Source organism: Dermacentor andersoni, chromosome 11, assembly GCF_023375885.2.
Source record: "Dermacentor andersoni chromosome 11, qqDerAnde1_hic_scaffold, whole genome shotgun sequence".
Taxonomy (NCBI): Eukaryota; Metazoa; Arthropoda; class Arachnida; order Ixodida; family Ixodidae; genus Dermacentor; species Dermacentor andersoni.
Genome location: NC_092824.1, coordinates 50,223,263 through 50,234,671, shown reverse-complemented (window position 1 = coordinate 50,234,671; position 11,409 = coordinate 50,223,263). Strand labels below are relative to the sequence as shown.

The following is an 11,409-nucleotide window of genomic DNA, read 5'->3' as shown; positions in this document are numbered from 1 at the left end:
ATTACAGAAACTTTCTTTAAACAATGCAAGCCTCTGCATACAAGGTCGGCCACTTCGTGGAGGAGCACTTCATTAATATTCGAGGGTATGCAGAAGCTTCAGTTTGAGATGGAGGCTTACAGGTTTAGTGCTATTAAGAGATGGCAGGCCTAGGTGCCACATTGGCCACTTTTTTTTTCCCCACAATGTCACAGAAATACTGAAGTTGTGCAGAAGTGATGGCTAACGAAGTTCCATCAGGAGTCAACGACCCTGTACACTGTGCTGTAGAACATGCAGCCGAAACGGATGTAACAGATGGAAGATTGTGAACAGTAACTACACTAGCGTGCACTCCAGAAGCGAAGTGCATGACATCTGAGCGGACCTGCGCGAGGCCGTCCCAAAACTTTTCAACCACACTGTGGTTGGTGCATTCAAGCCTCCACACAATATACACGCACGCACACACAGATAGACACATAAGCACAGATGTACAACAGGCTGCTGGCGTTTTTTTCGAATACAGCGGGGACCATGCGCACTTCTGCAGGCTTGATTTCGAGGAACCGCAGCACCTCTACTAAATTGAACCATCATTCACCCTACAGACCCATAGGAAAATGTCACGGCACACGCTGCATCACTACGTCCTAGGACCCCCCCACGCATGCATCAGGCAGGTGCCAGGCCAGACCTGCTGTTGCAATGCGTGACACCCTTGAAAGCAGGCTGAAGTGAACACTGTTAAGTCTTGTTTCTTTATTTCTTCACATTGCACTCCCCTATTGTAGTACTTTCACAGAGTTGTTCACATTGTTACAGCAACATTCCTATCATTGCAGGCATACCTTTTTTTTTTTAACGTTTCACACGAAGGTTACGACATCACATGAAACCCAGACATGGTATCGTCAAAGGAACCACTACTGCGAGCTCGCACTGACTGGAAAGACTCGGGTTCCATATGTTTCAGACCACAGTTGTGCAGATACACATGGCTTAACCTTTTAAAGAAATGTAATGTCTTCTAGCCAACAATCCTGACAAACCAATACAGCAGACTTGCAATAATTCGAACTCTGGTGGCTATGTTAGTTCAAACAAATCTCAAGATTTTGGTTCACCTGCTACGCCAATGCCACCTTGAAAAATTTTTCAACTAAAAAAGTGTTGTTGATCGAACCAACCTCTTTTGCTTCCCAGGACACAGAAGTGCAGCTACAGCTGGCTTATGAGGGGATGTTGCTAAGGTGTAAATAGTTAAAGGGTTGGCACATTTTGATATTCACACTTGCCATGTACACTGGTGGGCATCACTGACCTGGTCATGTGTTCATAGTTCTGATATCTCAATACACTTGTCCAATGACTCTATTTTTCCCTTCTCTATCGCAAAAGCAAGCAGTGGCCAGTTGCTCGTTACTGCAGATTGTTTGTGGGTTCCTGTATCAACCAATAATTCTGTTTTGTGCCAAACCCTTTTGAACAGTTCAAACAAAGGTCTATGGCCCTCTGGAGTGTGAATAAATGCAAGCCGGCTGTATTTCCTATTAAGCATACAATAGAAAATTGCAATTCATGCTAGTATGTCACTCCAAAAACTTTTCTACACCTGTCCGCTTGTTAAGATAAGGGAAGAAAATAAGAAGTATTGTGGTGGGTGTGAGTGATAAATTCACAAATATATATAGTCTCCTCGCTTTAAATTTAAATGTGTAGGCAATTGCAAACTACTAGACACATTTTCCTTGCATGCTTTTATGTTATCCAGAAATATATCATAGGCCACAAAGCCAAGTGGACTAGACAGTGCCGTCTCTTTTTTTCTTTTTTCTTTTTTTTTTTGTCTCCGAGCACAAACTGCTTAGAGCATTGTATCAGGTGTTGCAGGTGAGAAATGAACTCCAAATCAGGATCCCTAAACGAACATACTGGCATTCTGGAAGTGCTTGATGTGAAGCCACATAAGGGTCATTATAAATGAAATTCCACTGGATTTGCAAAAATGACTAGCACAGTGCTGACTGATGAAACTGTAGTTGGTACACTGTTGAGGGATTTTCAACGACTAGAAGAGATCACGAGTTATAAAAGACCGTTTTTTTTATCAGCCTACTGTTGGAATGCCACTGAAAGATCTGGAGGTCCAATTGTTAACATACAACCAACTTCTCTTGCAAAAAATCAAAATGCAGTAAAAATAAAAGGTACCGTAAATGCATTGCAAATGTTTCTTTGGTAAAAAATTATTAATGCAAACCTTCAGGAGAGGAAGAAGAAAGGTTCACAGCAGAAGTCGCACAGGGAAAAATGCTTTGATCAAACAACACAGAATATAAAGTAATCGCACAAAATATAAAGGAGGAAAGCAGTGAAAGATGCCAGTATAACACACAGGGTACAACCGAGAAAAATCGGGATGTATCACTGAAATTGTGCCCACACAACTGTTTTGCAATGTTGTGGCTCCCTCTCTTTTAAACTCTCCTTGCATAAAATATTCCAGACATCCTATTTTTCAACAATTAGAGAACATCATTAGTTTTAATTACAGAAAACAGAACGAGCTGACCATGCAAAAGATATAAAGAAGCATACTATAAATGCAGGCTTCGTGAGTGGGTCCCTTTTCCTTCTACTTTAAAAGATGCAAGTATGTGAAGAGCAACCAATACATGCTTGCTGGCAACATAAGACGCTTGTAATGGCAAGTCAATGCATAAACACTAATTCCTGTTATATTAGGTTCAGTTTTATGAGACTGCTGTGTCAGCTGACCAATGTTGCAGACACTGTGGCAGCATGCTGCATGGTGTGTTGACTGCCCATCCCTGCGAATCTAAGTCATAACGACTATGAGAAGCTCACAATTTTAGGGATGCCTAAAATTAGACAGCGATTACTTAGACAGTACTCGCTACACAAAAGTGCAGCATTAACTGATGGACAGCCCACACAGAATGCATAGCCAGAAGTTGCTTCAGTGCAGTATTGAGCCAAATCAGTGAAGGATTTGGCTCAAATGACTGGATAACCCAATAGCTAATTTCAATCGTTGAGTGCATATCAAAGGCAATGAAAGAAAACTGCACTTTTGGCAGGACAATAGGCAGACAACGCATATGAACGCTTGCGTCGTCTGCTTTGAGTACCATCGAGAAGTGCCATTTTCCATCGATGTTTCACACCTTGCATACATTTAGCAATGCAAAGAAAACCTGTGAGCCAATACCGAAAACGACTGCCACTGTAATCACAGCTAGAACTGTCAGTAGAGCCTGCAGTGCCAATTATGAACAGTATGAAATGTTCATTTCTGGGCTTTACTTGTATCCACTGTACATGCTCCGGTGCAATAACATTTTGCATCTCACAAGTTTCGCTTAAGCACTCTTATTACAACAGATAGCGGTCATCTTCAATTGTACTACGGACAACTAGGTTTCAAATTATTCACTGCACAGAACAAGTTTACCAAGTGTTCCAGTCAACACACACTGCAGCACACCAGCAAGGATGTCTAACATAACAAAAGAAAGATTGCATTTCAATGGAGTTATCAAAGCAGCAGACAGCTTTGGCATGGCTTCAAATTGGGGTCAAGCTCTAGACTGATCACTTTTGGAAGTGCCACTTTTGTTGTACGGGATGTATCATGTGTTGCCTAAAGATTTTCTGCTTACTGGAACCTATTGGCACCACAGGTTGCACATCAGATCTCATGTGTAACTGTACCGTGTGTCTTCTGCTTTAACCTCTGGAAGCAGCTGTTACAAGAAAGGAGGAAATTTTGGGTAGTATGCTCGGCGTCAGCAATACTTCCACGTCACGTAACGCCAGTGATTGCTGGGGCTGGCAGACAGGAAAAACATTTCTTTGACAGCAGAAATGAATGCTGCTCACTGCAGTGATGTGTATTCCAGCGCCAAAAGTGACAGCTCTCAAGCATGACCCCAGGTATGTACATAGCACAATATGATGGCCAGCTTTCCTAATCAAATTCCTACAAGCGCTGGCTTCAGACATGAAAACCTAGCATGACACTTGAAAGTCTGCAATCATCGTACAAAACATTCATCATGCGGTTAAAGAAAGGAAAGGTGTCAAGAAGGACCAACGGGGGTTGCTTCCTACGCATTTATACGCAACTGCCACTTTCTTTGAGAAAGAAAAACAATACATCAACAGGTCCGGCCTTCACAAATGCAAGTCCCCTTAATCACTAACAAAAGGGCGACAGTAAAAAAAAATAAATAAATTGTGAGACTATCTTTTTCTTTTTCCACACTTTATCACATCTCTGCCCTAAACTAACAAGAAGAAAGGGTGTCCCTTTTTTTTTTCTGGAATGTATGTTTGCTTCTTATTGCAGGGCTCTTCTGGTCTCTCTCGCCACCATCTTTTCATTAACAACACCAGGGGAGTTGGGGACGAACAGGGAGGTAAGTGGGGAAACAGATTGCAGTGGGGAACAATGCTCGTAAGAGAATATATGTACACATTTATACACGGGCAACCAGCATTTACAGAAGTCACACTCATTGTCAACAGGCGCCTTCGTCTCTCCTGCCACAGCGCCAGGGGACACGTATGGCGCCCAAATAAAGGGACCAACCACACTTTGCTCCGTTGCAAGAAGGCAATGAGCAGGCGGGTGTTTGTAAACAAGCGGAGACGTACACGGAGAACACACACCTTTTTCATAAATCAGACAACCACACAGCAACAGCCACAAACAGAGGCCTTGCGAGGCTCGATTCACACTGCAGCAATGTTCTGGCGAATCATCTGCAATGGCACAAGCAGGGGCCGTGTTTTCGACCTGTCACTTTTCGGGACGTCCTCACGTCTGCGTGGCGCAATGATCAACATGTCGTCTCGCATGAGAGACGGACTTTGTGTTAATGCACTCGACGAACTGCGCAATGTAAAAAACAATGCTGAGTGTGCCATTCCTTCCGTACCATGTGCTTCCACCGAATCAACCAATCAATGCTATCAGCCAATCAAGTGATATTCCCAAAGGTTATTGATTTAGAGTACAGGTCCCATCTTCTGCCACCATCGTAGAGAAACTACAAACCAGATATGAAAATGACCGGCATCAGCCACCAATTTCCTTCAATACATAACTTAGAAAAAAATGTTGTCTGGAGAACAGGTGCACCACCTATCATCTGGATAAAGCAGAGTTGTTTCTTGCTGCTGTCTTTTGACCTCTGGCCAGATTCTCAGTGATTAAGAATTTTTGTTTGCTTTTCAGTGCACCTATATAACTAGAAGATCACTCAACAGCCAGCAGAAAATTGCTGCACCTGAATCGAGCCCTCTGAAAAACCAGGTGAAATAGATCCCCACGCACTTCTAGAACACTTTAACAACGGGGGGAAATGGGCAGACAGGCTTATTCCTGATGTTAACAAGAAAGAAAAAAAACAAGAGGGCTCCGTTTGACTTCTTCAGACTATTAAGATTTCTCCTGTTTTTCAAGCGCTTTGCTGCGCCTGGTTGAACTGCTGAAGGCTCTACGCAATATACAAGATGTGCGAAATCCCGCTTCGTTCCAAATTAATATAAGTTCAAACAAGCCCCGGCTGTATGTGTGAAACGTCACGATGACTTGTAAGTTTCTAAACATCAGCATGCCAAGTAAAACAAGCATCAGCATTTTTCATGCACAGATGCTTGGGAACATGGCCCAAGGTCATTACGGCAGGTATGCAGTCATTTTGTTGCTCAAGAACAGCTGAGATGCTCTTCATCTATAAGAGCTGACATAGGTAATTGACTAGATTTAACGTCCCAAAGCCCCAGTTCAAGTATGAGGCATGTCACTAACATTCTGAATGGATTCTGGGGCTTTACGTGCCAAAACCACGTTTTGATTATGACGCATGCCGTAGTGGGGGACTCCGGATTAATTTTGACCACCAGGGTACCTTGAACGTGCCCCCAATGGATGGGACACCGGCGTTTTTGCATTTCGGCCCCATCACAATGTGGCTGCGGCAGCCGGGATTTGACGCCGCAACCTCGTGCTTGGCAGCACAACACTGTAGCCACAACACCATAGTGGCGGGTCAGAGTAAAATGCTCTTGAGTAATTTTTACCATTATGGGTTTCGTTAACGAACAGCTAAATATAACTGCATAAGCTCCTTTGCACTTTACTTTTATTACAATAAACTGTAGAGGCCTGAAATAATGCTCAGGAATTATAATATAAAAATGTGATCTAAGCTTAACCAAAAGCAAAATTAAAGCATTCTTGAGCACTCTGTGAAACTTAAAAGGCTTTCAAGGCCTTGAAAATGCCCATTTCACATTCAAGGGCCGAAAGGACTGCAAACCTTGCTTTCCACACAGATGAGCACATTTTTGCAAGACTAGAAAGGCAGAACTTGAAGCACAAACAAGTTGTGTTTACGCTTGATTTTATCAGAATAAAGGTATGGTCTCAGTCGCTTGGGCATAGAGAACATTTCCACATTTAACCTTGATAGTGAGTAATTTTTCCCCATTTATGGTCAACAAGAGGAAAAAAGAGTAATAACCTGAAAGACAGTATTGTCTATGGGTGCAAAAAGTTTCATGAACACAGCAGAAATGTAAAAAAGAAGAAAAGGAAAAAAAATCCTGCGCTCAAAATATCTCTCCCTGAATCTCATTGTGATGAGAATACAAAAGCTTAATTGGCAGTGCGTGCTATTTTGATTGTGCAGCGTTGCTCTAGCATGACAAAATTCTCTGGAAGAAATGAAACATAAAAGGCAGTTGGGAGAAGGCTAAAGGAGTGAAATCTGCAGCTTGTTTAGATTTTAAAGATGCGTATGACCTGGCATGCGCTGCTTACATAAACTATTTCAGCATGGGGAATTGAATATGTTCTCATAGCAAGGAGTGGATTGATTTCATGAAAAAGAAAACAGTGCCATATTGTGTTTCAAATTGGGTCCTGAATTGACTGATTTACAAACAAGAGCAAATGACAGTTGTTTCAACAACGCAATACGTATGCCTGCATTAAGGAACATTCCCCACCGACATTAAAAAAGAAATGTGAAGGCACAAGGCAACTTGCAGGAGAGAAATATCACAGCAGATTTGGCTTCATGGTTTACGTTTCTTTTTGTGCTTCAAAAGTACAACTCAATGCGGTCCTTAAAAGGAAGCTTTAGCTCGGGCCCAACTCCGACGCGGCCTATTCAAATACATGTAAAACGCAAAAACGTTTTTATGAGATAACCCCTGGACCGATTTTGATGAAATTTGTTGCATTTGAAAGAGAAAGTTAAATTCTAGTGACTGTTGGAAGCAGAATTTCGATTTAGGGCTTGAATTTTCTTAAAACGATTTTCAAATATTTGACCGTTTGAAAAAAATAGAAGCACGAAGTTCACAAATTCATAGCTCTGCTTAAATAACTGATATCGCGGTTCTGTAAACGGCATCCATTAGATCATTCAAAGCGGACAAATTCAATATGTCATTCTACATCTTACGTGAATTTGTTACGTTGCTTACAACGGTTTTGCAAAAGTTGTATTTCCCTATGATTAAATTTTTTTATATTCATGTGTAACATATCAATTTTGTCCGCTTTAGATGTACTATTAGATGCAATTCACAGAATTGTATTATAATTTTTCGTGGTTGAGTTACAGAGTTGTAAACCTGATAGTTTTGTTTTTTGAAAATTTTTTATTTTTGCCAATTTTTAATAAAAAATTGACGAACTAACTCAAAAATTCGAAACCAACAGTCACTAGATATTAAGTTTGTCTTTTAAATGCAACAAACCTCGTCAAATTTGGTGCAGTGGTTGCCGAGAAAAACGAATTCTCCTTTTACATGTATTTAGATAGGAGCCCTCGAGCTAAAGCTTCCTCTTAAGGTAAGTGGAAACAACGCATATTTTATTTGCTAAATTTCAAGGTAAAATTTTTCCAAGCTTGTGCGGACACATCGATATTTCATGCACCTAAGCCTGGCCACAGCAATGAAGTGTCAAGTTTCTGTTATCAGCTGGTGAGCCCACCAATTAGAATCCTACTGCCTCAGACAATACTGGGAGAGGCGTGCTCCAGTAAACACCCTCGGGAAAAAAAAATTTTTTGAAGTGCAACAGCCCTACTATGATAACAGATCCTTCCTTACTAAAGTAGCTAGAAAGTGGTGATATGAGCCCATTCTGTACTTCACAAAAGCAACAAACCCCAAACGAGACTGTACTCAATGCAGGAGTGTATAGATAATAAATTTAACCGGCACCTGTTACACTTGGCCCACTTCTTGGCAGGTCAGCATTACATTTGATATGAGATGAACACAACTGCTTGCAGTGGAGTGAGAGCAGAGTTAATGTGTAGGCTAGACCTGAGCTCATTGGCATGGCGAGTGCACTGCAAGCCACATCGTAGCTTACAGTGTAAGAAGTACCTGATCGGTAGACAAATAAAATTATTCATTGCAATAATGGTATGCAAGCAACAAGGGTGTCAAAAATAGAAACAAGGACAAGTGCTGTGCCTATCTTTTTTTTCTATTTTCACCATCCTTGTTGGTTACGCACTTCTTTTCTGCAACGAATGTGGGTCAAAAACGTTAAATGTTAAAAGTTAAAAAATGACCTAATCCCGGGGAGACATTTTCGCTTCTTCAGTTTCGGAGGTACAGTAACTTTTTCTAGATCTTGTGTGACTAGCATGAGGCACACTGGCATCCACAGGCGATAGCAAATCTGGTGGAATGCCGAGCATGTTGTCTTAAGCACAATGCCAAGAATGCTGTTGGCCATATTTAACTGTAGCACAAAAACAAGGAGCATAATTATTTTTAAAAATAAAGACACACGTCTCCTCCTTCTACTTGCCGTGTCTTTTTGCGCTACAGTTAAATTTGGTCAACCTATACCAAACTGGCCCACTTTCCTTTCCTGTTTTGCTGAAACACTGTTGCTCGTACATGTCGCAAACGTGTCCAATGCTGCGCGAAATCATGCAACAGGGTTTCATCCCCGGAAGTGGACAGACGAGAATGTCGGCTCTGTTCGACACCAGCTTATTGGCATTTGGAAATCAAAGCAGGACGCTTAGCCTCCGCCGTCAGGGCTACCCCGACGTAATGTGTACACCCGCACAGTTCAGCAGTCACCCAGGCGCAGCCTTTGCTCTTCTTAGCGGCAGTCAAGCTGGCAGCGGTCACAGCAGCAACAACAACAGCAAGGGAGCAGCGCTCGCTTAGTACTGAGGGGGGTGGGGACACTAGGGATCAGGGCTCCTCCAATCTGCCTGCGCTGTTATCAGACGACTCTGGCTGTACGGCACTCGGCTCCCCTCGCTTTGGACAGTGCAGCAGTTAGTAGCACCCTCTGTGCCAAGCTCTTTGCTTTGCCAGCTGCGTGCAGTTTCTCGTTGAAAGAATTTAAAATGTTGCTGGCCTCACACCTCTCAGGTGTGTTCAACCATTCGCCGTGCGGTACTGATTTGCACGCAGGTATAATGCCAACGCAGAGGGCACTGCAGTGGAACACAGAACAGAAGATGTACTCAAGGATTGTGTTCTGGAATGGTCTGTTATGGGCATTCCATTTTCAGCAGCTGTTGATTAGTCAAACAAGCAGAAGCTCACATGACAAAAATATCTGGGGCGGTCTGCACAAACTTCAGCAGCTACATGTCACGGGGCCCATTCACACTGGCTACTCGCAGAGGTAGTGTAACCAAGTTGGTTGCCAATGGTTGCTTTGATCAAAGAGCGACTGCTTTTGGTCAGTCACTCCCTGCTTGATTATTCAGTCACACAACTGCAGTTGCAAACCTACTGAACCAATCAGCGATACAAGAGCAGAACGTCTGCTTATTTTACGTGGCAAAGGCGGAGTGAGCAGACGTGAATGACATCAACCTTTTCAGTGTAGCGAAGGGCCGGCTGCACCTGCCAGTGTGAACATCGGCTGCCTTGAGTCACTTGTCGCTCGCCATTCTCGGTCAGTCGTGCCACCTCTGTCCATTGCCGGTGTGAATGCACCCATAGGCCGCGAACAGCTGACAGTACTTTCATTGATTGAAGACTGTCTTGTGCCATGGCGAGGAGATTTGAGACATGGACCGAAAGCACACAGGACCTGCGTTAAGTGTGACAAGGGCATTTGCTCACTGTGAAAATTAGAGGCGCGGTTATGTTTTCTCTCAGCGTAACAGTCACGTCTCGTTGCCATCAGGTAGAAGGTGGCAAAAACACTGTGATCTTGGGTAATGCCTTCCGCTACAGTGACAGAGCAGCAATTAATTGCTCCAAATTTAGGAAATTATGGTCATTCTGTTGATTTGGTGCAAGCTTGCATATTACATGCACCGCCCCGAACAATGGGCTTAATGAGGCTTGGAAGAGGGCTAGCTGGTAAACTTCACCCGTCCTCACACTACCAGTGAAACAAGAAAACTAAACAATGCAATAAATGCCAGCTAGACTACTTCACACATGCAGTCCTGCTTCCTTGTGTTAGTGTCATGTCCTGTTGCTTTACCGTTAGGTTAAGTTGATTAAACCCTCAATTCTGCAAGAAAGAAAGTAAACCTGCACTAAATCAACAAGAGGGAATGAGCTTTCTCACATGTAAATGCAACAGAAAGCTGCTCCAAAATGAAACGCAGAATTCACCATTTGTTTTTTTAGGCACTGGGCTGGATGCTACACTGCACGAAAGTGAAGGTATCGCTGAAAGTGATCGACCGAGAACACAGCCCCAGCACCAGTCTGGTGCGAGCAAGCCAAGTGCCGCGTGGCCTCAACCAGCGGCTTGATGGGCAGAGGCTGACCGGAGGGGACAGGGGCGAGGAGGAACAGGAGGAAGGAGCTCTAGCACTGGCAGGAGGCATTCGGAGGTGCGGCGGGGTTGTCGGTGAGGTGCGTGCCCTTGGCGCCGCCGCCCGCCAGGAGCGCGGGGTCTGAGTCGAGGCTCTCGGACATCTTGTCGCAGATGATGTCGACGAGGCGCTCGAAGACGGCCTTGACATTGACATTTTCTTTGGCCGACGTCTCAAAGAACTCCAGTCCGAGTTGGTCGGCCAGCTGTCGACCGCGCTCGGCGCTCACCACTCTCTCGTCTTCCATGTCACACTTGTTGCCTACCAAGATAACTTGGGCGTTGTCCCACGAGTATGTCTTGATCTGCGTCACCCTGCGAGACACAACAAGAGAGCAGAGCGGTAGACTTGTCAACATTCACAGGCCTCTGTATACAAACACAACTGCAACTGAAAAGCTTTAGTGATTTGGGCAATATCCGTGCGCCCCCCTGGCAATATATTATGTGCACCCTCACCCTACACATGGAAGCTGGTGGCTGCAATCTTGTTCTCTGTTTCTAAAGCCCCCATATTAAAGATACCATACTTGAAAACTGAGGAAAACTATTAGCTGACT

The 11,409-nt window shown here is 43.6% G+C and overlaps 1 protein-coding gene across 2 annotated transcripts in view; it reads right to left on the bottom strand.

Annotated features, from left to right (window-relative positions):
- Positions 1–726: 726 nt before the first annotated feature.
- Rab3 (RAS oncogene family member Rab3) overlaps positions 727–11,409 on the bottom strand; it is a 98,930-nt gene continuing 88,247 nt past the window's right edge. For both annotated transcript variants that reach the window (XM_050167641.3, XM_055064757.1), the window contains exon 4: positions 727–11,164. In XM_050167641.3, coding sequence (XP_050023598.1) covers positions 10,843–11,164 — 322 coding nt within the window. In that variant the 3' untranslated portion in view covers positions 727–10,842. The remainder of the gene's footprint in view (positions 11,165–11,409) is intronic.